The following is a 27,295-nucleotide window of genomic DNA, read 5'->3' on the forward strand; positions in this document are numbered from 1 at the left end:
CATGATAAAAGATCTGTGAGTCACCCACACGACACTCACGTTGTGTTTGTTTTTAGCCATCACCACTGTGTGCTGTGAGTTTGTCATACAGGGGACACAAGTGTTTGGTTTATATGGAATTCTCAGATCTAAACATATGTTTTTATTTTTCACCAGGTTGGTCATGTTCTATCAGGTACTACACATAGAATATGTATTAGGTTGGTTTATTAAGGCATGTTACACCAGACAACCACCTATGTGTAGATAGACTTGATTTTATAAGGTCCTGATGAATCGCCACTAGATTGACTGACTACAAGGCGAGAAACATGTTGACCATACAACAGAACGCCCCACCTGAGACATTACCTCAGGCATGCGCCTTTGTTTCTTTTATTCAGATTGGGAGACCTATTGATTAAAATTGTTTTCTCTGATACTTCCCAACCTGTTTTAATCTTCCTTAAAGTTACACACCTCCACTCATTCATCTAAACTGGTTAGGCCACTCATCCCCACGGCGCCATACGGCAACTTGGAATAGAAGATCTCTACCAAAGAGCCCCTCATAGGGAGCCTGTCGGGTATTGCAGCGCCGACCTGAGAAGGAGCAGCCTTATGATGAAGCATGACACCCAGCCGGGTGTGTGAGGGCCCTAAATTCCAACAGGAGGAACCGCCATCCTCCTGCATCTCATGGCCACGCAAAACTGATTTCCTCACTTTTTCCCTCCTCCTGTAATTAGGAACGGCACACTTTCTGCATCTATACAAGTTTGGGCACATATGCTGAACCTGTCAAAAAGCCCAGAGTCCCTTCTTTGTGATTAGATTCTGAAGCTGAACATAGATCTGGGGGACTGAGCCTTCTGGACCTGCACCTTTATCATTTTGCTGATCTCCTTCAATATGCTGCTTAGTGGTGTTCGGAGGGTCCCATTAAAGAGAAGGACCTCTTGGCTGACTGGGGACAGGTGATGAATCTTCCGGGATGTCTCATGTTGGGATCCAGGACTCCCCTGGATTAGCCATTTATCGTTAGCTAGGTTGCATGAGCTTGGGAGCGCGTGGTCGCCCAGGTGCTGCGGAAGGCGCCATATGCACTAACACTACCATTGCAGGGGCTACACACCTTTCGCCATAGTCAGTTTGTGATGGATCTGACAGAGTGGTTCGAGGAGGGATGCCTCATGGTGGGAGACCTATGTCTCAATGGACAACAATTGAAAATATAGTTCCCAGGCAACAGGTAATTACACAATAGCAAATATGATATAAGAACTGAATTATAAAAACAATGAGTTTTAATCAAAGAAACAAATACATTGACTTATCATTAAAAATATATCAAGGTTGTGACATTAATAGATCTCTATCACAAAAAAGAGCATTTTCTTTGATGATGATCTTTTAAAAAACAATCAGTGGCAGAAATAAGTTCTTCGACGCGCGTTTCGGCACTATGTGTGCCTTCGTCAGGAATTGCCACCAAGTGACCTAAATTTAATTGAAGAAGCAATTAGAACTCTTTCTTATATTTTTTACATACAATTTCTTTATATTACAATAGCTGTGTTAAGATCTGCTGTAGGCGCCTAAACATAAAGATTACAATTTACTGTAAAAACAGTTCTTTGTAAAAATTTTAAAGAAAAAGAAAAAAGGAAAGAATGTAGATGTGTTAGAAAGATAATAGTTAGAATGAAAATCTAAGTGAGGGAAGACATGATGGGGTGAACCAATTATTAATGATACTGTTTATACATGTATCTATATATCTCTTTATGGGTCAACTGGGTACAATTAAAGAATAAAAAAATTTCAATATGGACCTTAAGGATGTAAATTATGTGGCTTACTTTTTCTAATAAGTTATAGGATTTCAATCTTGTAGTGAGTAGAAGACCCAGGATATGGAAGGAAGATGTCACTCTAAAAAACTGAAAATATAAATTATAATGTAGTATTTTCTGATCTACTTATTAACTGATCATATAGACTAAAGTATGTTGACCTACTTTGCATTAAGAGACGTGAATATCGATGAATATGCCGACGGAAGAAACTTCTCAATCGGATTTTCTATAAAGTTAAAATCTATGAATAAAAAATACAAAAAAATTAAGCATAATGTGAAAACAAAAGATTCTTTATTAGGTTTTGAAAATAGTAGTAAGGCTCTATAAGGCGGAATTATATATTGTAGCCTGATATACTATGTGGCCAAAAACGTATTTAAAATATTTGCCAATCAATTACTATATGTATGGCTATCATTGCTTACATGCTAACTTTCGAATTACTCAAAAGTGAAGTTGGTTCTCAGAGTCTCAATCTCAGTATATTTATGACTCTGATTTTTCGATTTTTATTATCTAAATGTATATCACTATATCTCACACTATATTAGGTTTGGCACATATCTGTGTGTTAGAATCACAAATATATCACAGACTAAATAAGTGTGATATTATTAATTTGTCCGCAAAAGTCTCTCATATATTCAGTTTTTGTTTTTGGCTAAACGATATTTTAGTGATTCTAGACATAGAGTCACTATATAGTAATATATCACAGAAAGAAGCCTTAGACGCAGTGGATTGGTTCATAGATAGATTCAACATCCCCTGTTCTAAATCTTTTACATCAGCATGTTTGCACCTGATTTTGACAGAAAATATGTTCGAATTTGGAAAACAACTTTATCGCCAAACAAAAGGCGTTAGTATGGGTGACTCAGGTGCGCCTTCTAGAGCCAATATATATACGGCTCACTTTGAAAGTAAATACATCTATAATGAGGTAGCACCATTTTTTGAGTCTGTTTCCCATTGGTCCAGATATATAGATGATATTTTTCTGGTCTGGACCGATGGGGAACAGACCTTACACAAATTTTTGGCATGGTTGTATCTAGCTGATGCAAATCTCAAATTCACTGCTAATGCTAGCACTGAACAAGTTGAATTTTTAGATATAGTCATAAGACACAATTCAGGCAGATTAGAGGTGGACCTGTTTGTTAAATCCACCGCTAGAAATACACTCCTACAATTCAACAGCAACCATCCTCGTTGCCAGAAACAAAGTATTCCTTTCTCTCAATTTTTGAGAGTAAGACATAATTGTACCAATCTTGAAGACTTTGACATTCAAGCAGTAGCCATGAAAAATAAATTTCTTGCCAGAGGATACCCTCACCGTCTGGTGAGGGAGTCATATAAAAGAGCTCGATTTTTTGACAGAGACCATCTTTTCAAAGAAAAGAATAAAAAAATCTCAAAACTAGTATGTATCACAAAGCATTCTACCCTAAATTCCAAAGTTAAACAAATTATTAATTCAAAGTGGCATCTCTTGAATAGTAATTCTGATCACACACATAAAATTGCCAAACCATTATCTGCATACCGCCGCAATAAAAATATCAAAGACATGATAGTACATTCTAGATTCACCCCCAATACAATTGGACCCTCTTTTGTACAAAAAACTATTGACGGTAGTACACCCATCAAAGGAACAATAAGATGTTCCTCATGCAAATCATGCAATAATATATTAGGAGGAAAATAATAAAATGGACAACAATTGAAAATATAGTTCCCAGGCAACAGGTAATTACACAATAGCAAATATGATATAAGAACTGAGTTCAAGAAATGAATTATAAAAACCATGAGTTTTAATCAAAGAAACAAATACATTGACTTATCATTAAAAATATATCAAGGTTGTGACATTGATAGATCTCTAGCACAAAAAAGAGATTTTTTTTTGATGATGATCTTTTAAAAAACAATCAGTGGCAGAAATAAGTTCTTCGACGCGCGTTTAGGCACTATGTGTGCCTTCGTCAGGAATTGCCACCAAGTGACCTATAATTAATTGAAGAAGCATTTAGAACTCATCCTTATATTTTTTACATACAATTTCTTTATATTACAATAGCTGTGTTACGATCTATTGTAGGCTCCTAAACATAAAGATTACAATTTACTGTAAAAACAGTTCTTTGTTAAATTTTTAAAGAAAAAGAAAAAAGGAAAGAATGTAGATGTGTTAGAAAGATAATAGTTAGAATGAAAATCGAAGTGAGTGAAGACATGATGGGGTGAACCAATTATTAATGATACTGTTTATACATGTATCTATATATCTCTTTATGGTTCAACTGGGTACAATTAAAGAATAAAAAAATTTCAATATGGACCTTAAGGATGTAAATTCTGTGGCTTACTTGTTCTAATAATTTATAGGATTTCAATCTTGTAGTGAGTAGAAGACCCAGGATATGGAAGGAAGATGTCACTCTAAAAAATGAAAATATAAATTATAATGTAGTATTTTCTGATCTACTTATTAACTGATCATATAGACTCAAGTATGTTGACCTACTTTGCATTAAGAGACGTGAATATCGATGAATATGCCGAAGGAAGAAACTTCTCAATCGGATTTTCTATAAAGTTAAAACCTATGAATAAAAAATACCCAAAAATTAAGCATAATGTAAAAACAAAAGATTCTTTATTAGGTTTTGAAAATAGTAGTAAGGCTCTATAAGGCGGAATTATATATTGTAGCCTTATGAGGCCAAAAACGTATTTAAAATATTTGGCAATCAATTACTATCTGTATGGCTATCATTGCTTACATGCTAACTGTCGAATTACTCAAAAGTGAAGTTGGTTCTCAGAGTCTCAATCTCAGTATATTTATGACTCTGATTTTTCGATTTTTATTATCTAAATGTATATCACTATATCTCAAACTATATTAGGTTTGGCATATATCTGTGTGTTAGAATCACAAATATATCACGGACTAAATAAGTGTGATATTATTAATTTGTCCGCAAAAGTCTCTCATATATTCAGTTTTTGTTTTTGGCTAAACGCTGGATTTGGGTATAATTCTACACATTCAAGCTACTGTTGTAGCTATAGTTATATTGAAATTTGAGGTAAGCGGGGTGATTGACTTTTCGAAGTAATCGTTTTAAATAATTCACAGCTATTACTGTGTCCTGCTAGGCAAATATTTGGACAATGGCGGGCTTACCTTTTAGTAAAAAAATGAGTATTAATATATCAACACAGCAACGCTATTTCTAGATTCTTCTTGTCTATGTAGTTTTTTTTAATTAAAACGAATTCACGAAGGGTAAATCTAGAAAAAAATATAAACAAAGGACCACTAAATAAAATATTCACATAGCGGTCAAAAGATTTTTTTTATAAAAGGCGAAAGGTGGGTATCGATATAGGGACACAGCAACGTATGCCTACCTTTTGTAATATGAGGCCTCTGATTTATAGAAATCTTACTGGTGTGGATATCGCTCAGTTATTACGGAAGTGTTACACGATCCAAGTTAAATAGGGACATTTAATTGGATCCTAAGGTCATAGATTCAACATCCCCTGTTCTAAATCTTTTACATCAGCATGTTTGCACCTGATTTTGACAGAAAATATCTTCGAATTTGGAAAACAACTTTATCGCCAAACAAAAGGCGTTAGTATGGGTGCCTCAGGTGCGCCTTCTAGAGCCAATATATATATGGCTCACTTTGAAAGTAAATACATCTATAATGAGGTAGCACCATTTTTTGAGTCTGTTTCCCATTGGTCCGGATATATAGATGATATTTTTCTGGTCTGGACCGATGGGGAACAGACCTTACACAAATTTTTGGCATGGTTGAATCTAGCTGATACAAATCTCAAATTCACTGCTAATGTTAGCACTGAACAGGTTGAATTTTTAGATATAGTCATAAGACACAATTCAGGCAGATTAGAGGTGGACCTGTTTGTTAAATCCACCGCTAGAAATACACTACTACAATTCAACAGCAACCATCCTCGTTGCCAGAAACAAAGTATTCCTTTCTCTCAATTTTTGGGAGTAAGACGTAATTGTACCAATCTTGCAGACTTTGACATTCAAGCAGTAGCCATGAAAAATACATTTCTTGCCAGAGGATACCCTCACCGTCTGGTGAGGGAGTCATATAAAAGAGCTCGATTTTTTGACAGAGACCATCTTTTCAAAGAAAAGAATAAAAAAATCTCAAAACTAGTATGTATCACAAAGCATTCTACCCTAAACTCCAAAGTTAAACAAATTATTAATTCAAATTCGCATCTCTTGAAGAGTAATTCTGATCACACACATAACAATGCCAAACCATTATCTGCATACCGCCGCAATAAAAATATCAAAGACATGATAGTATATTTTAGATTTACCCCTAATACAATTGGACCCTCTTTTGTACAAAAACCTATTGACGGTAGTACACCCATCAAAGGAACAATAAGATGTTCCTCATGCAAATCATGCAATAATATATTAGGAGGAACATACATGACTTTGAACAATTTTGAGATTAAAGCACAAGGACTATGGAATTGCAAACCCCAGAATGTCATTTATCTACTCTTATGTCCTTGTAACTTAGGTTACGTAGGCAAGACATCTAGAACAATCCAAACTAGATTAACAGAACATCGATCAGCCATCAGAACAGCTAAACTGACAGTACCTTTAGTAAAACATTAGACGGATTTTATTCGTAAACCAGATGATATCCGATGGGGAGAATATTAGAAAAAATTAAAACCTCAGATGAAAAAGGAGGGTCACAAATCCGTAAAAAAAGAGAAGTCTATTGGATTTTTTCGCTAAATACATTCAAATGCGGTCTGAATAATGATTTACCCTGGGAAAATGCAATCATTTAAATACATGTCGTGATCTTGCGTCTTCCGTCCATAACTAATGAGAAAGAGCTCCAATAATTACTGTCAGATTTAAAAAAAAATAAATAAATAAAGATAGACATAGTTGTTTTATACTCTATTACTGGATCATTATGAGATTTATTCAATAACCGGTCACATTATTAATAACATTTTTCTCCCCAGCATTACATTGAAAAATTATCTATACATATGACACCTTAATTTTATAGGTTTCTAATTTTTCATTTTACATATTTTATTTGATGCCCCCCTCTTTTTAATATATTTGTCATTCATAATTACATTATGAGACATAGGATTAATTAGACACGAACAGTTACTTTTTTGATTATTTTTCTTAATTGACACAAGACACGTGATGGTTTAGTTTTTTGTTGATAGTAACAACGTATCCAGTAGTTGTATATATTTATACACACATAACATCATACCAACATGTATCGCACAATTACACCTTTTACTGCAATACGAAAAGCAACAGTCTAGTTGTTTATTGAAAGCAACAATGTACTCTTCAGTTGCAGATACTCGCGTATACGTAACACCATACGTTCTTGCACGTCAAACACGTGACCACAAGAAACGTAATAGTCTAAAAAGTATTTATCGATAGTAACAACGTATTTACTAGCTGTATAAATTTATATATACACTACACCATACCAACATGCACAGCACGATCACATTTTTTGCTGCAATAAAATAAGTGAATACATGACCCTAGGACAAAAAACACGTAAAATAATGTGGAGGTCTAGTTGTTCATTGAAAGCAACAACGCACTTCTTAGCTGTAGATATTCACGTACCCGTTACGCGACACGTTCTACTACGTCGAACACGTGACCTTAGGATCCAATTAAATGTCCCTATTTAACTTGGATCGGGTAACACTTCCGTGAGAACTGAGCGATATCCACGCCAGTAAGAACCCAGATTTCTATAAATCAGAGGCCTCATATTACAAAAGGTAGGCATACGTTGCTGTGCCCATATATCGATACCCACCTTTCGCCTTTTATAAAAAAAATCTTTTGACCGCTATGTGAATATTTTATTTAGTGGTCCTTTGTTTTTATTTTTTTCTAGATTTATCCTTTGTGAATTCGTTTTAATTTAAAAAAATGACACAGACAAGAAGAATCTAGAAATAGCGTTGCTGTGTTGATATATTAATACTCATTTATTTACTAAAAGGTAAGCCCGCCATTGTCCAAATATTTGCCTAGCAGGACACAGTAATAGCAGTGAATTATTTAAAAAGATTACTTCGAAAAGTCAATCACCACGCTTTACTCAAATTTTAATATAACTATAGTTACAACAGTAGCTTGAATGTGAAGAATTATACCCAAATCCAGCGTTTAGCCAAAAACAAAAACTGAATATATGAGAGACTTTTGCGGACAAATTAATAATATCACACTTATTTAGTCCGTGATATATTTGTGATTCTAACACACAGATATATGCCACACCTAATATAGTTTGCAATATAGAGATATACATTTAGATAATAAAAATCGAAAAATCAGAGTCATAAATATACTGAGATTGAGACTCTGAGAACCAACTTCACTTTTGAGTAATTCGACAGTTAGCATGTAAGCAATGATAGCCATACATATAGTAATTGATTGCCAAATATTTTAAATACGTTTTTGGCCTCATAAGGCTACAATATATAATTCCGCCTTATAGAGCCTTACTGCTATTTTCAAAACCTAATAAAGAATCTTTTGTTTTTACATTATGCTTAATTTTTTGGTATTTTTTATTCATAGATTTTAACTTTATAGAGAATCCGATTGAGAAGTTTCTTCCTTCGGCAAATTCATCGATATTCACGTCTCTTAATGCAAAGTAGGTCAACATACTTGAGTCTATATGATCAGTTAATAAGTAGATCAGAAAATACTACAATATAATTTATATTTTCATTTTTTAGAGTGACATCTTCATTCCATATCCTGGGTCTTCTTCTCACTACAAGATTGAAATCCTATAAATTATTAGAACAAGTAAGCCACAGAATTTACATCCTTAAGGTCCATATTGAAATTTTTGTATTCTTTAATTGTACCCAGTTGACCCATAAAGAGATATATAGATACATGTATAAACAGTATTATTAATAATTGGCTCACCCCATCATGTCTTCACTCACTTAGATTTTCATTCTAACTATTATCTTTCTAACACATCTACATTCTTTCCTTTTTTCTTTTTCTTTAAAAATTTAACAAAGAACTGTTTTTACAGTAAATTGTAATCTTTATGTTTAGGAGCCTACAGCAGATCGTAACACAGCTATTGTAATATAAAGAAATTGTATGTAAAAAATATAAGAATGAGTTCTAAATGCTTCTTCAATTAATTTTAAAGGTCACTTGGTGGCAATTCCTGACGAAGGCACACATAGTGCTGAAACGCGCGTCGAAGAACTTATTTCTTCCACTGATTGTTTTTTAAAAGATCATCATCAAAAAAAATTCTCTTTTTTGTGATAGAGATCTATTAATGTCACAACTTTGATATATTTTTAATGATAAGTCAATGTATTTGTTTCTTTGATTAAAACTCATTGTTTTTATAATTAATTTCTTGAACTCAGTTCTTATATCAAATTTGCTATTGTGTAATTACCTGTTGCCTGGGAACTATATTTTCAATTGTTGTTTTACCCTGTCCCAGGAACTATATTTGTTTCACAGGGGGTCCTTGTTTTTCACATGTGCTATATCTCAATGGACCCTTTCTCTTTTTTGCCAATTCAAGGTAATACTTCTGAATCCCAGAGGGACATTTTTTGCAGTAAGCAAAAATGTCATGCACGGCCCGTAAACTCTGGACCTCTTTTCCCAAGGAGCTTTCAGAGTCTCACACCCTGTCGGTAATACGTGGCACTAAAAGCCAACCATTGTGTTGACACCGTACTTGTCTGAGACAGATGGTCAGCATACCTACCGGTGCCTCTCACTGTATGGAAATGGAAGCGAGCATTTACACAGGGCCGAGAGGTGGCCAGTAACGCTCGCTTTAATTCTTTTTCACTACTTGCACCGCACATCCCTGACGCCCCACAGATTGGCACGGTTTAGTGTGGTATGTTCGCCTGGGTGTCCCTGCTGATGCTCAAGCCACCGGTGTTCACTCATATGACATGGGACTGTTCTCAGCTCCAAATACATTGGTCAGGGGTGTTGGAAACACTTCAGCCAACAATCAAGCATTGTCTCTTCGGGGTTCTACTGATTCTCAAAGCAAGGACCAGAATGCAATACAAATTTACAAAATAGGGACTAGTATTGGCTAAGCGCTGCATCGCAATCCATTGGATTCACCCTGTACCCCCTAGGCTGTCTAAATGGAGAGCTGACATGCATGAATGGGGAAATACAGAGGAGTGACTGCTGTGTCTGGTTTGCATGGACGAGAATGCTGACTGAGAACTGGAAACATGTGGGATACTACTGGAGAAACTGCAGGGGATATATGCGACGTAATGCTCTGTTGATCACTGCCTACAAGGATCTTCTTTAAAGGATCTTCATTAAAGGTCCATGATAATGAGTCAGAATGAGCAGCTGTTGCCTAGAAAAAGGTGTATGCAGCAATTAGGTTCCTTGACCAGTTTCCAAGTTCAGGAGCCAGACTTTTTCTTGCATCCTGCCTTTGATATTTACTATCCATTGGATTTCTTGGTGGGCCAGTTGAAGGATACATGGAATCAGGACAAGTGGTAATATGATTATGCAACCTCGTAAAACAATCCCACAAGACATAAGGGTACTGTCATGATTCGCTCCCTGCACTCTCGTGCGCACCACCACCACCATAAGCTTTCAGACTCTCCCCTGCATGCATATCCTGACTTCCAGCCATTTGGACATTATTTGGGAATTGACATCCATTCCCAGTCCATGGCGGGTTTTGTGGAATCCAGTCTTCTCCTGCTAGAAACTCCATTACCTATAATCCCCTGCTCACTGCTTTGTCTCCACCCCTGCAGGCCAAGGATGGGTGGAGGAATTCATCTCACCTGTGGCTGGCTGCTGCTAGCCTGCTCACACCTGATGCATTTGATTACGGTAAACTCTTTTAATCCCCAGCTTCCTTCAGTCCAGGGTTAATCATTGTACTTGTGTTCCGGTGAGACCGATCCTTGTTGCCTGAGCATTTGATATTCTTTATTCCTGTGCTATACTTAATCCTTGTTCCTTGATTCCTGAGCTATAGTTATTCCTTGTTCTTGTTCCTCAGTTGCAGCTATTCCTTGTTCTTGCTTAGCACTGCTTGCAGTGCTCTCGTGATTGCTGAGCTATAGCTATCCTTGTCCCTGAACTAACACTGCCTTCAGTGTTACCTTGACCCCTCTTCCTGAGCTATAGCATGCCTTGTTCTGAGTTAGCACTGTTTTCAGTGCTACCTTGGCTCCTGATCCTTAGCTATTCCTTATATCTTTGCTTCCTGAACTATTACTATTTAATGCACCATTGAATCGGCTCTCCTGTATTTCCCTTGTCCCAGTTCCCGCTTCGCTTGCCATTAACTCTGTTTCAGTCCCTAATTTGCTGGCTTCCCGTTCTACTGCCTTGCTTCTAGTTTCCGTGTATGTTTATTATTTGCTTTCAGCCAAGTGTGTCCTTGTTTCCCTTCTTGCCTGTTAAGCCCTCCTCCTTGCTAGCTCCTTGTCTATTGTGGTTGTGTTTAGTTCTACGCCCTTCCTGTTACTGCCTTGCGTGTTCCTGTTTGATCGTCAGGATCTGTGGGCATAGCTGACAGCCTAGATGTTGTTTCTTGTCTACTGTGACTATTGTCTTTGACTCTTGTTTATAACATCACCATAGGTATCAGCTCCACAAACCCTGTCTTCGCATGTATATCTTATATGTGGGTATTTTCAGTCAGTATCTGTAACAGCAATTGTGGGCGATGAACTTACTGAGCTTCAGTCTTACCGTGTGGCGCTCCTGAGTGCTTTACCCCACATTTCCTTTATTGTTAATGTTGTTATGTGTATATATATGTCTTGCACCTCCGTACCGGGTGTAGTTATTCTGAATGCTAAATTATCTCTTGAGTGCCCATCCTATTCTGAGTCTTAGCCATCTTGTTATCTTGTGCAGGGTTCCCCTTTGGATACCTTTTCTCCTCTGACTTCCTGTGTGATCCTGGGCAGCGCTGTACTCCTTTTCCTGCTTACGTTTTCTACCCAGCTGCCAGTCCTTGCCCAAGTCCCTGACTGTGTTCCAGACATAGTCCCAGACAGTCCCTGACAGGTTTCAATTCTTATTCTCTGCCTTTCCTGGGCGTAATGAATCAAATGTGCGCTTTAGCACTTTGAGTTGTATTTCTGCTGAAGATATTAGTTAAAGTTGCCTGGTGGATATGCAGTCTGCTGGGTTGTTATTATCTGGGAGGTAGTGGAGGTAGAAAGGGCACATTTGCTGCTGGAGTATATCTTTTTCTGAAGCGGAATGAGGTGCTGTTCTCTGGACCTATGGCTGCAGTGTCCTGTGGCTTTTTATCACACAAACGTGGTGTCCAAACAGATACAAATGAATGCATTAACACTATCAACTGATCAGTCCTTATCTTTGGGAAATTCTTTCCTGATTAATGTGTACTCATGGTATACTGAAAACTCTCACCCATTTCAATTAATGTTTCAATCTTATTTAAATGTCAATGTTATTCCAGGGTTCAAATCAAACATTACTCACACTTAGATTTACTTAATTTTAAGGAAATACGTTCTTTCATGGAAGAATGCTAAGGCTCCTTTGAAAACAGAAAAATCTGGACTGTTTGTTGAAGTTACGAAACATATACTGAAGATGGGAAATATAGTCCTGAAATGCATTAATAAATCAGGATGAAAATCAAAATTATGGAAATGAGACATGCGCATAAAGAATATTTCAGTATGCGACAGATTGAAGGTGTCTACATATGACTCACCATTATGACCTCATTCTTTAATTCAGGTCACTTAGCAAAGGTAGGTTTCCTATTTCACCAATGTTGAAATCGAATGTTCAATATCCCAGAAGGGAAATCAGGGTTAAGAATTATTGGCGTGATTAGTAACGGGAATGATCTACTAATACCCTTTCTAACTAATAATTTCTAATTCTATATCTGAGTGGTAACCTCTGTATATAATTTAGTGGTACCAGGGAGCAATTCTTTTCGACAAAGACCAGGGTTTCAAATGTGGCTGTTTCGACCATTACGGTGTAGGTTGTATCTGGGTGGCTCAAATATAATGCTCAACATTCAGGAAGTCAATATGTACATTTTAGGGCAATTTTTATAAGGTTTTTTGGGCTATCCCACATGACCTACTGTTCCATGTGAAAGCTATTGATTTCTGTTCTTCACTGAGCACTTTTGGCAGTTTAAGGTGTAATAGACCCATCAATACAAATCTGTGTACACTTGTTGAGCACATGTGGAATATTGCTTATATATTCTTCTGAGACTGAGCTCTGGAGGTGAGCACACAGTAGATTTTTGATTAGGCCTTTCAAACAACTGAGTATATTAATGGTCAGTATAATTTCACTGGTGGCTATTTTCTCGGAACTGTCCACTCCCACAGATATGGCAGAGACGTCAGAGAATCTTTTGAGCTCTTACAACAAGGCTGTTAATGTTTGCTCTTGGTTCATTATAAAACCTAGTATGTCACTGGCAAAAAGGGTCAAAATATTATGCCCACTCTTAATTATATGCCCATGAAAATCAGAATCAGTCTGGGTCAGCAATCAGAGGTTCCATTGAGAGGGCAAAATGAAAAGATGACAGCAGGCATCCCTGTCTCATGCTTTTAGTAGGTCACATCTGGGAAAATCTCTCCCTTGAACACTACAACAATCTATGTTTTTATTCTCCTTTGATCTTAATTATTGTCTTTGCCTCTATAAATTTAGGCAGTATGCGGGCTTTTATTGACAACCTTAAGACTTACAGTAGGAATTGTCTTTCAACCCTACTGAATCCATTCACTGCATCTAATATGAGACGAACCATTTACTTTCTAAACATTTCAGTGATTCTATTCATATGTACTGCAAGGCATATACTATCTTAATAGTCAAAATTAGGATTGGACAAACTGTGTTAAGGCGGGCAACAAGGAGCCTTGATATTAACTTCATATTCTAACACTATTGGCCTATACCCTGCTGCTTGAGGCCTACCTTGCTGCTTGAAGGGGAGAGGACCATCTCCTTGAACCCAGGAATACCAGAGTAACTCCAAGGGTAACTTGGCTGACCTCCTCTTCTGAGCTACAGGGACACAACAATCTTCAGAGACCTCCTGGCAACTGCTCAGCTGACCTACTGGAACTGAACCTGCCTTGCCCTGCAACTGAACCTGTCTGAGCCCTGCTGGCCTAGGCTAGGAGTGAGTTCCATTTCCTCAAGAGGTGCCCCGAAGTTTTAAACTCTGCGTGCCAGACTTGGAGAGGGTAACTTTTTAAGCTGGATTAATCTGGTCCCTGTATCTGGCCCAGACTCCATCGCAGGCGACCTGAACTTGTGGCTTTGTCTGTCTAGTTTGACCCGATACCCACAATTAGTGCTATTTTCTACTTTGTGGAACTATTTCTGCTTAAACATTGGTGTGTTTCATAAATACCTAACACAGTGTCTCTAAATTAAGCCTGGCTGTTTTTGTGAGAAGCTGCCAGAGGGTTATCCACAGGTTAATTTAGTGACTTTTGTTGTCCTCCCTGATAAGTATTGTGGTTGTTGCCTGAGTGGGGCTCCTCCCACCTCAGCTTATAATCCAATTCCTCCCATTGGTGTTTAGTGGTGGAATTCAGATCTTGTGTGTGTGCAGTGCCATTCAGTGATTTTGTGTAAAATTAAAATCCCATTATAAATAATTTGATACCCGATTCAACCTTTATTTAAATTCCCCTTTGTTTCTCTCAATTGGCAATTTTTTCAAAGTTAATTCCCATCTCACCTTTTTGTACTTGAGACGTTTTGTTATGCCACTGATACCTTGCCAGAATCATAATGGATCCCAACTGCCTGTCATACTACAATATGAGGGAGCTGAAGGAGTTGTGCAAGGAGAGGCTGCTGTCTGTGAAGAAGGGGTCCTCAAAGCAGGGTCTTCGGGCAGTACTATGTGGTTTTGAGGAAGCGCACTGGTGGGAATCTCCCGCAGAGGACCACGGGGGTGATGACCCTGAGAATGATGATGAGGAGAGGAGGGAAATGACTTACCAAATGGCTCCAGAACAGAGTGGGGCCCAAATATATGGGGTCTTCTGATGGATTCCATGCAGGAAGCAGTCTAACCTCTCACACTCTGTTTCCTGTAGAGTTGAAGGATAGGTAGGCTCTGAGGAACCTGAATCTACAGCTAGCCAGACTGGCTGCAGAAAAGAGAAAAGCTGAGGGCCAAAAGAGACTTGGCCAATGGGTATGGCTGAGGTAGAGAGAGCCTAGCCAAGGTAAGGACTGAGGCCGAAAGGGTCTTGGCTGAAAATAAGATGTTGTGGGCTTAAGAACTATGTCTAAATGACTCGTACCTAAAGCTCAAACAAGTCTCAGAGTCCAGCAGAAATGGAGGCAGCAATACCCCAGTTCTCAATGGAGACAAGAGGGTAATTTTCCCCATAACCTGGTTCTAACTTTATTATGGGGATGACATTGATAAGTGGTTTGAGGCCTATAAGGTTGCCCTAGAGATTCACAGAGTCCCTAAGAAAGGTTAGAATCTGTCTCTAGCCTCTGGAGGCACATTCCAGATTGAAGGGAGGGATGCACTGTTAGCTCTAGGAAAGGGGACAGGGTGAGGTTTCCCCTTATGAGGGACACACTTATCAAAAAATATGATCTCACGCCTGAAAAGTACAGGCAGAAGTTTAGGGACAGCCAGAAGTTCCCCGAACAGACCTGGTTAGATTTCGTGGACTACTTTTGTGAAGCACTGAATGGTGGGTGAAGGGTAGTGAGGTAAACAATAATGAGGGACTGTACAATTTGATTTGACAGTAAATGCCAGTCACTGTCTCCCAGATCTATGCCAAAACCTGATTGACTGCAAGCTTGTCGACCCCAGGGAGCTTGAAAAGGAGACAGACCTCCAGATTAGTATCAGAGTTTTTGAGACAGTACTTGGGGGTGACCATGAGGACGGTGGTTCAGGTTCCCCCCAGTAGAGTGAGGGGAAGGTCAACAGTGAATCCTGTAGGTCCCACAATATTGAGGGGAAAAGGTTCCCATGCCCCTTCTAAGCATAGAAGGGGAGGTTCTGGTGGGCCGTGGCCCAGGGTGCCCCAGTTTCAACACCGCTGCTTTGATTTCTCCCAGTTGGGGCACAAGCAAGGGGTCCTGGTCTTTACCGAGACCATCCACTTGTGGGTTTACCTTTGTGAATCAGGCTCATAGCGTGTTTCTCATGAGGGGTGATGTTTTCCCCCTGGAAGTACTGGCTTTCCAGGTATCTGTTCAGCCTAAATACCCTGGGCTGAGGGGCCAGTCTCAGACTATCACCCCTGGACTGATAGGAAGAAGAGTGGAAGAAGGGTACCTAACACCCAGCACTGTTGCCCTTCCACTCTGAGAAACCTCAGAGGTCAGAGACCCATGGATGGCTCAGGGCCTGGCTTTTGATACTGGCAACTGTCGGTGGCCTCTGCGGTTGCAGGCCTTATGGCAGAGTTTTCCATCAGTTGGGGACAAAAGTGTGATCCAAGGAGCAAAATGGTCTACATCACTTTGTTGGCCATGGTGGTACTGTCTGCCTACTGGAAAGCATCTGTGATCAAGTTATGGCTAGGTGCTTCACAGATGGGGGGCACAAGTGAGGAGAAGGGTTCCCCGTGGGTCAGTCCAGTGGCTCGGGAGAGTGTCGGGCAGTATCAAGACCCTGTAACAGCAGACCGTTGTTCTACAGCCCGATATCATAATTGGGCCCTTGGTGTGTCCTTCAAGTATTCACATTTGTTGCAATGTTGTGTTAGACCAAAGTTAGAGATGCATCGTAGGACTACTCAAAGTTGTTGGGGAATACCAAGATGGAGGTGGCATATATTAGATTTTTGTCCATGACATTCAAGAAATCTTATAGGGCTGATGTGGGGCTGAGTTGAAAAATGTCGACTTGATCATAGGGTTGAATCATTGCCTATTATCATAGCCAGACACAACAGCGGAAAGGAATAAGGCTGTCATAGTCCTCCTGAGAGGTATCAGTTTATGCATCTCTGTATATACTAAGAAGAGAGCATATTATCCCTTCCCTTTGTTTTCCCTTACAATGAAAAGGCTCACTCATCATAGTGTTTCCTGCCAGTGAACACTCCTAACAGCATGAGGAATGGCCCTATTATGAAGCATGCCACCAGGCTGGTGGGTAGGGACTTTTGACCTCACAAAAAGAAAATCAACTGTTGTTTTAGATAACTACTAATAGTTCTTCATTTCTACAGTGGTAGATTTGTCAGTTTCTTTGTAGTTTTGGGAGTTGTACCCTTGTGTGTTTCCTTGCAACCCCTCTTGTTACTGTATGCTCATTGCTTATGTATCTGGATAAATCCCAAATATTGGAAACAAACTTAAAATGCACAACAATTCCAATACAAGTCAACATAAAAATAGATAGAATTTAGGTAGAATTTAACCTTGGTCAAACAGAGGCCAAAATAATATGAGGAAACCCTTCAGAAAATCCCCTTCATCATGAATTTTTCAACTTTAATTTTTATTTTTGATGAATAGTGTTGCTCAGCAAAACTGAATCACATACCTAAATCAATATGATAGGGAAGAGAAATGTTTCCTTACCTTCGTCATCATCGTACCTCTTTCTTGAACGTATTCCCTTCTCACCGATTAGATCATCATCATCTGTCATTTCTAGAACATGAGAAAATGAGAAACATTAGATCAAATTACCTGCTTTCAGATTTGTATGCATGCAACTTTTGTAAAGTCAGTCATTAGCCAATCACATAATGCCATGTAAATGCCATGTACTGCAGTACTTCCATGAAATTTCATGAAAATATTGCGACAAAAGATAGCAGTCCGTTTAAATGCCTTATAACTTAAAAAATACTTACTCTACTTATCTGTAGTAACAAAGAAAAAGCGACAGGCTCATCTGTGCACCTTGATGTCTAATCCTGCCAAATTTCATGTAAATCAGTTCAGCTGAGCAAGAGACAAAAGTCTATAGAAAATGTATTGATGAAAAAATGCATTTTGCAACCCCTTTGCCAATCCCCGCAAAACTTTCCATCCACTGCCAATGTAGAAAAAGCTATAGGCCTGGAAAGGTTTGTTGCGATTCAGCAAATTTGGACTCCCTGTGAATCCTAACTATAACTACTGAGTCCTCCACTCTGTAAAAAAAAAATATATATGAATATATATGTGCGTGTGTGTGAATATATATACCCAGTCATAGTGCTATATATATATATATATACAAATAGCACTAACATCAAAATTGAATTGAAAGCTTTCCATAGAATATATTGACTTGAGAGACATAAGTTCACCATGACCAGATGGTTTATGATTACCCATGTTGGTAACCGGGGCTACGGTTCTTGATTGACCATTTCCACGATGTCTCTTTAAATGGTATAATCACAACATAAGTTGCATGAGTGTGTATTGCGTTGTATTCACATTGCATTTACACTTTACACTGTGTTTTTGTATATACCAAGAACCATGTGTATGTTTTTGAAAAAGTAATTAGATCACAGTGTTTTTGTTTCTTTCTGTGCCAACATTTAACATATAGGTCAGCAGTATTGCGACGCCGCTTTCATGTGGTCAAGGCCGCTGCTGCAGCTGAAACATGTAATGGGTGCATGACTTTTGAATAAAAATTTTTATTGGAGCATCAAACTTATAGTCTGTATCAATCAGGCAAAGGGAAGCGGTCTGCCAAGGATTGTTGACGGAAAAGTGAGATATATATATATATATATATATATATATATATATATATATATAAAATCCCCAGGAGAGTGCTGCATTATTTATGTTGTGGTGAGATAGAACAGAAATAATGCAGCACTCTCCTGGGGATTTTTGTAATTCCTTTATTTAGCAAGCCATTTTTAGCAAGCCATCTTCCTCCTCCCTACGCGTTTCAACCTTACAGGTCTTGGTCATGGTACATAGCGATCGTCCATCTTCGCTGTTACCTATTTATACCTAGCTCCCACCTCTACCATTATGTGCCATTGTGGGAGTAGTAGTCATCTAATCAAAATAATTCAATTAAAGCATCATTTCACTTTTGTCAGAGTGGATTTACATTTATGTTGGCATAACATGGCACATATTCCGTAATGTATTGGTATCTGGATTTATTATGACATGCTGTTATACTAATGATGCCAATGCCAAATATTTAATAATGTCAATGTATTTGTTCAGTCTCATGCCTTGCTGTACTGGTTATTATATAAATACAATGGTTCTGTCTGGAATTTCTCATTTCTTTTAGAAAGTTCAAAAAATATTCAGTACATGTAACAAATATCAGCTAAATGAGGTAAAAAGCACACACCAATAAAAAGTTTGCAATTTGGTAATTTAAGGGAATAAAGTATTATGGGCTGTCGTAATACATAAGTTCAAAAGAGCAAAATATTGGTGACTTGTGGTGATAAAGTGACATGTGAGGATAAATAGTATATACAATATATTTCAAATGCGACAAAAGTGAATAAGTAGAGTAGAAAGGTACATTATTTCTTGATATGTCTTTATGGTTTTTCACATATGCTACAAGATCCTATGTGAATTAATCTGTGATCAGAAGCATTGTGTAGACATATAAGGGTGCGTCGACATTTCGACCCTGTGTACTGCGCAAAATATAAGAAGCGTCACGGCGGGTCTTCCTCAGGACACTGCAGATGGGTATACAGCCCAAGCGCAGATTTTGGTTAATATCTGCGTGTGAGAAAGTTTTCTCAGTCAAAGTTGTAGTCCTGGTGAATCAGGAGGAGGCCTTGAATATTTTTGAGGTAAAAGGATGATGTCTTCAATAAATTTGGGATTTTAAGCCAGTCGCATCATTTACGCGATCTGTAGTTCAGCACATCTTGTCAGATCTCAGTCCGGTGGAAGACCCGCCGTGACGCTTATTATATTTTGCGCAGTACACGGGGTCGACCCGTCGACGCACCCTTATATGTCTACACAATGCTTCTGATCACAGATTAATTCACATAGGATCTTGTAGCATATGTGAAAAACCATAAAGACATATCAAGAAAAAATGTACCTTTCTATTCTACTTATTCACTTTTGCCGCATTTGAAATATATTGTATATACTATTTATCATCACATGTCACTTTATCACCACAAGTCACCAATATTTTGCACTTTTGAACTTATGTATTACGACAGCCCATAATACTTTATTCCCTTAAATTACCAAATTGCAAACTTTTTATTGGTGTGTGCTTTTTACCTCATTTATCTGATATCTGTTACATGTAATAAATATTTTTTGAACTTTCAGAACCATTGTATTTATACAATACGCCCACCCAGGTTCTGAGGGACACCGGGTCACCCTATTATGTTTGCTCATTGCTGTGCTGGTGACATACTTTGGCATTATACCCACGTCTGGCATGTGTATTCAGATCAAACTACTAATCGGTTCGTTTCTAATATATATATGTATATATATATTACCTACTGGCGGTCGCCAGTAGGTAGATATAGTTAGGACCCTGTTTCCATAGGAAATCCGCAACATTCTATTTGGAATAACTTTGGCGCCGGTCGACGAATCCTCGCGAAATTTTCAAAATAGGTGGGGCACTACGCTCCGCTCCTACCCTGAAAGTCTCGGGGGGATTCGTCAAGCAGGGGCCGAGAAAAAAGGGGGGTCCCAAAACGCGTTTTCCCCATGCATTTTTCCATAGGACCTTTAGACACAGCTACAGCCCGAGCGGCTGAACAGAATTACTTGAAATTTGGCAGAGAGGTAGCCATAAGGTCAAGGAAGTGCCTTTTGCAGGTCTGGTGTAAATCTGTTCAGTATTTCCTGAGAAAATAGCATTTAAAAGCATATATATATGTGGGCGGAGCCTAACCACACATCTCATCCTGAGATCTGATTGGCTGTCAGCACTTCATCCAAGAAGTGTTGGCAGCCATCTTGGGACCAATATACATGATAGCACCTCATTAAAAAGCATTGCAGTTAATAGAAGGTTTTAAGACTTTAGTTACATTATAAATCATTTGTTGATGGTACCATACTCATTTTAGGAATTGTGGTATGTTCTAAGGTGATTTCACCATGTGAAAAAGCCTTCTGCTGGGATATCATGATTGAGAGAAAAATATTTTCTCATGCTTTTACCACAGAGGTTTGGAAGGTGATCTATAGGCTAAACTGAGAGCATATTTTCTGTAAATTCACATTATCTTTCTCAGTCATGTGAGAATGAAGTCTGACATTCTCAGTAAAACATGTACATCCAACAAGGGCAGAGACTGTCAGTTGATTCCTTTGTGTTCTACTGCAGCTTCCCAGAGTGTTCCAAAGAACTACTAGAGCGCTAACAGTCCTACTTATGATAAACGTATGGCACACCTGAAGCCATCTTGCTTGGATTAAAGTGGTAACTCTTAAAACATTTAATTTAAAAAGGAACAAAATGAGGGGGTTCATTTTTCCATAAAAAGTATGATTAGTGCTGCAGAAAGAAAAATTAGGGCACATTTTGAGTGACTTCTCAAATCCTCTTCTATTTCATTAAAAAATTCTGACATGCAGACTGAAACATGCACTTTCAATACCAGCAGCAGTTTTCCCTGGTGAGCAGTAGCTTTACTACAGTGATCTAATGAGCAAAAAGAGTGCTAACATTCTGAATTTATGGCAAATGTGTGACACATCTGAATGCCTTCTTGATGGAATCAAAGTAAAAAACTGAAAGTATTTCCTACTGAGGAGACTGCAGTAAATGAGGAAATTAGGAAACTTCATAACAAATAAGTCTCCCAAGATGGCCACCAGAGACAAAAGAGCCCAAATGTAGCCCAAATATCACCCAGATGTAGCCCAAGTATAGCCCAATGACAGAATGTCCCAGAATGTTCTTAAAAACAACTAGAGCGCTTACTGTCTTCATTATGACAAAAGTAAGGCACACCTGAAGCCATTTTGATTGGAATAAACTGGTAACACTTAAAACATTTAATTTAAAAAGGAACACAATGAGGAGGTTCATTTTGCCATAGAAATTATGATTAATGCTGAAGAAAGAAAATGAGGGCACATTTTGAGTGACTTCTCAAATCCTCTTCTATTTCATTAAAAAATTCTGACATGCAGACTGAAACATGCACTTTTAATACCAGGAGCAGACTTCCATGGTGCAGTAGTTTTACTACAGTGATCTAATGAGCAACTAGAGTGCTAACATTCAGAATTTATGGCAAATGTGTGACATATCTGAATACCTTCATGATGGAATCAAAGTAAAAAACTGAAAGCATTTCCTACTGAGGAGACTGCAGTACATGAGGAAATTAGGAAACTTCATAACAAATAAATCTCCCAAGATGGCCACCGGAGACAAAAGAGCCCAAATGTAGCCCAAAATCACCCAGATGTAGCCCAAATATAGCCCAATGACAGAAGTGTGCAAAACACTTATTATTTTGTGTTTTTGCAGTGTTATATAGTGCAGACTTGTCAGGTATTGGAGTGCTTTACATGAGCATTGGTTACATCACACAAGAACAAATTCATTTTGGTTGTAGACATGGGGAGACTAAGTGATTTGACCAGAATCACAGAATGTCGAGCTGAAGCAGAAACTTCAACCTGGTTCCCCAGTTGCAAAGTCTGCAGTTCTGGAAGTAACACCACATCCTCTCCCCTAAGTGCAACATTTAATCAAGTGGTCAACTGGATAAAAAAACATAAAGATAACAAATAATTTAAAAGTGCTTTGTCGCTATTTGAAAACTCAGAAAATATGTCCTTATTTTAGTCTTTTAGAGCACTAACCATAATTTTGATGCCAATAAGACCCTCTCATATATGTAATTTCTAAAGGAAATGCTCTAGGTATTACAGTTTTGATTACATCAAGATGATGTCAGGCGTTCCACACTTTTGTAATAAATATAGAATGTTAGCAATCTAGTTGTTCATTAGGATACTGTTGAGAGGCAGAGGCCAGGGGCACGGACTCTGAAAATTGAAGGCAGGTAGGAGGGTGCAAAGGCAACAATTTAACCACACTGAGCAGGCAGGAAGGGCCGTGGAAGCACAACAGACTATGGAGGGCAGTGGAAAGGGGGGCAGGGGCAACAAACCAACAATACAGGACTTGCAAGAGAGGCTGTTGGAGGGAAGATCTATTACGGGTCAAGGAAGCTAGGGGCGGTCCCCAGATCCCCGGGAGCCACCACAGAACTGAGCAGGAGAGTGAGTCAGGGACAAAAGGGGCACCTTAATTTGAGCCGGGGTGCCTAGGAACGCTTGCTCCAAAAATGAAGAAAACAGACATATGAGACATGGAATTGGAGGCAGAATACAATGGCAGTTTAATGAGAAGATGCAACTTCAAAGAAACCGCAGAATAGAGACATAAAGTACAAAATACAGAATCCAGATAATCATACAGCTGTCATAATATTCTCTGTATCTCAATTAATGTACTGACAGAGAGAGAGAGAAAACACATCTATAAATGCATCATGAGAAACAAGTTACACCAAGGAAAATGTTACCTAGGAACACTCACGTTTACTCTTAGAGCAAGCATTCCTGCAATTACAATACAACATCTTTTAAATGCAAAAGTAAAGAGAACAATGGTTAAACATAACATGACATTTCATATAGGTAAAATAGAATAAGATACTTCAAGCAAAGCAGAGCAAGACATTTTAAGCAAAGGAAGACAAGAGCTCCCAGCTCTTGGGGAAAACCTGCACTGCCTGTTAACCTACATACAGACGGCGAGGTAGTCCGTCGATATCTGTGGGTGCTCCCTTTTTATATCATTTTGTGGGCTCCTTTGCACGCTACATCTACCTACGTATGCTACCCAAAAGCTTCGTCTGCAGATTTTACCAGACATTTCGTCATTTACCCACTTAATGCTGACAATGGACTGGGTGAAAAGGTCAGTCTCTCAGGCCAATCGCTTATCGTAAGTTCCATAGAGCAAGCAGAAAATAATGGGTATTGTACGGGAATTCAATATATTCATGTATAAAATCTCCTCAGTTCTCCTAACTTGACGCTCTGCGGTTGCCACTTCCTTAAAAGCGGGAAACCTGCCCAGGAAGCAAGTACCAGTCCAGGATGCAGCCTACTGTATGTCGACAGCTTCAGGGGGATGTTGAACTTTGATACCGAGCACGGAGCACTCGGGTAGGGTGGGGGCTACTAGTTTGGATCAGAAGGCCTCGCAGACCTGCCTTCAGACTGCTATACACTAAAATTGCAGAGCTATGGTCAATTTAACAAAGAGGCCTACATATTGAACAGAAGGGCCTACACAGGGGTTTTATGCTGGCTGAGTGGTAAGGATGTCTCAGGATAATTATATAGCAACACAGGACCCGCTGGTCAATTTAATACGGCCTACAAATGCAGCTGGCAGGGCAAGGACAAGGGTCTCATACTTCAGGTGTGGACAGAACGGGCCAGGGGCCCCCTGTGATACAAAATCTACCCTCCTTCAAGGCTGTGGCAATGTAATAGACCATTGTGGGCAGAAGGAAGAGGCAATGGTAGTACAACCATACATGCCAACAGACCCGATTCAGCCAGGAAACGTCCAATGTTTTTAAGCTCAAATGGGCTTTATTTGATCTGTCTCCTGTCTACAATATCCTCTTTTTCAATGTAACTCAAAGGGGAAAATCAATACCCCAGTTTTTTTTCAAAATCTCCCTCTTACCAAGTTCAAAATGTTCGCAAGTATGGTACATTGGATCATGGAAGGAAATGGGATAGGGACATGGACTTGGATAACAGAGGACAGGAGGGACATGGAGAGGTGCACCAAACTGACCCTGCAGGGCAGGCATCAGGGTTTGCAGCAGCACAATACACCACACAGGGCATGCAGGACGGGAGTGCAGCACAACAATCCATAGAAAGCAAGAGGGAGGGGACAGGACCATGCACATGGACAACAGAGAACAGAGGGGCAAGAGGCAATGGTAGCTAGCTGACCATAATGGACAGACAGGAGAGAAAGCTGCAATATAACAGACCATAAAGGGCAGGAGGGACAGATCAGGGGCATTACAATGGAACAGACAAGCCAGGAGGGAGGGAGTAGGGCTGGGGGCAAGGGGGCAGGGCAGGAGCAGCAAGATAGCCATGGAGGTCAGGCAGGATGGGCACTAGAAGCAAGACACACCATGAAGAGCAACAGTGAGACTGTGATGGCATACACACAGACCATGGAGGGAAGGTGGGAGGGGGTCAGGGGCAGCTAACTGACCACACAGGGAAGGTGGGAGGGGCCATGGCAGCACAGAAGACCATGCATGGCAAGTGGGAGGGTTAGTGGCAGCACAATGGCTATGATGGGCAAGAAGGAGGGTGGAGGGGCATGCACAAAGGACGATGGAGGATAGAAGGAAGGGTCAGGACCTGTGCACAGACAAGAAAGTTCAGGGGAAGGGACCTCACAACAGACCACACGGGGCAGGCAGGAGGAGCACTTGCAGCACAACAGACCAGGGAGGGCAGAAGGGTGTGGCAGTACAATGGACCATGTAGGACAGGAGGAAGAGGATAGGGGCATGGCATGTGGACAGGCAGGGTGGAGGTGGCAGGGACAGGTTACAGTAATCTGACAATGCTAGGCAGGTGGGAGGGGAGTGGCAGCTCAACAGAACACTCAGAGTAGATAGGAGTGGCAGGTCCATGGGACATGGTGGGGAAAAAGGATGGAGCAGGGGCATGCACAAAGACATCGGAGGGCAGGGGGAAGGAGAATAGGGGCAGAAAGCTAAGCACAGAGTTTAAGCAGGAGGTCAATGATGGGGCATAGAATTGGGCAATGGAGGGCAGGAGGAGTGGACTGGTACATCATACTAAATTGAGGGCAGTGGCAGCACATCAGACCATGCATGGCAGGAGGGAGGAGGCTAGTCCATGGATTCACACAACAGAGGATAGGGAGGAAGGGGATGGGGCAGCAAGCTAACTGTTCAGAGAAGGCGGGTATTAGGAACTTTATTGTTTTTAAAACATTGTGTCTGTGCGAACTACTTAAAATATGAACAAGTATGCAGCATAATCTCACTTTTATTCAGGAAGAAGAGGACGTTTGTGACTGTGACTCCGGGCTCACTTGGCAGAAACACCCCCTGACCCTCCACCCCCTATCGCAAAATGTAATGCCCGTGAAAAGGGTAGGTGAACACAGTGTTATATAGAACATAGTCCTGAGAGCACGATTGAAAATGAAAACTAGATATAGTGTATGGTATAAACTATGCACCAAAAAGTGTGATATAAGATGAACCGGGCGTGAAATATAATATGCAATACATTGTGCGCAATGACAGATTCATGGGAGAGCGCGAGATAGCACAGGCACTAGCGCGTGCTATGCGATATGCGCCTTGGAGTGTAATATGCACAGGGCAGTGTTGTGTAACCTAACTAGTCTCTAAAGTTGTAATATAAAATATGTGCTGGGGAGTGTAACGTTGCATATGCACTGTGACAAAGATATGGATCCCAGATTGTAATATGTATGGCATAGCACTGTGCGTTATAACATAGGCATCGAGAAAGGCACGTTAGATGGGGCAATATAACCCGTGCGAAGACAAGTGTGGCATGACATATTCACGGGGTGGTGTTACAGTGCACATGGGCTAGAGAGTGTCATAGCATATGCACTAGCTAGTGGAATACAACACAGAGGTGTGTGGCACTCGGCAGGCAATGGTGGGTGTAACACAGCATTGGGCTCTGTCAGGAGCACGCTGTGACTCTCAAGTGATGTTCGTCCCCTTTCCAGAGAGTAAAATAAAAAGTATTACACATCCGGCAGTGGATGTGTGTTTTATTAACCGTGAGGGGGGTTTCTTGCGTAGTTTTGGTCGAATTTTTGTCGAATCCCCTTTGAATGGCTTGGTGTGCATGTGTATTAAATGTGCCCGTCAATAGCTACCCATGTTTGTATAAATAAACGACAAGGGTGTCTACCAGGATTAGGCACGGTAGGGCATCAGACATGTCAGAGCTTCACTAGTGGTGTAAATACATTCCACGTGGATTCATTGCATGCATAGTCGCCTTTTAATGAATATCACGCAAATCGTCATGGTGATAGGTACGTACGGTTTGTCCAGCATGTCCTAGGTGTGTCTATAAATATATATTTTTTAAAAATAATAAAAAACAGTGGCCGGCCCTGGGGATTGGGGTCAAAAAAATATAATTAGGAGACTGGCCCTGGGGGATGGGGTCATCAGGGCCAATAAATTAGAATAAGAAGGGGAACCAAACAGCCCCCCTT

General features: G+C 39.6%; 1 protein-coding gene across 3 annotated transcripts in view; it reads right to left on the minus strand.

Moving 5' to 3' along the window:
• Positions 1–27,295, minus strand: part of SLC4A5 (solute carrier family 4 member 5) — a 753,917-nt gene that overhangs the window by 589,059 nt on the left and 137,563 nt on the right. For all 3 annotated transcript variants that reach the window (XM_085633456.1, XM_085633454.1, XM_085633455.1), the window contains exon 2: positions 17,572–17,643. In XM_085633456.1, the coding sequence (XP_085489582.1) occupies positions 17,572–17,641 (70 nt within the window). In that variant the 5' untranslated portion in view covers positions 17,642–17,643. The remainder of the gene's footprint in view (positions 1–17,571; positions 17,644–27,295) is intronic.

This window comes from Triturus cristatus, chromosome 11 (genome assembly GCF_964204655.1).
Source record: "Triturus cristatus chromosome 11, aTriCri1.1, whole genome shotgun sequence".
Taxonomy (NCBI): domain Eukaryota; kingdom Metazoa; phylum Chordata; class Amphibia; order Caudata; family Salamandridae; genus Triturus; species Triturus cristatus.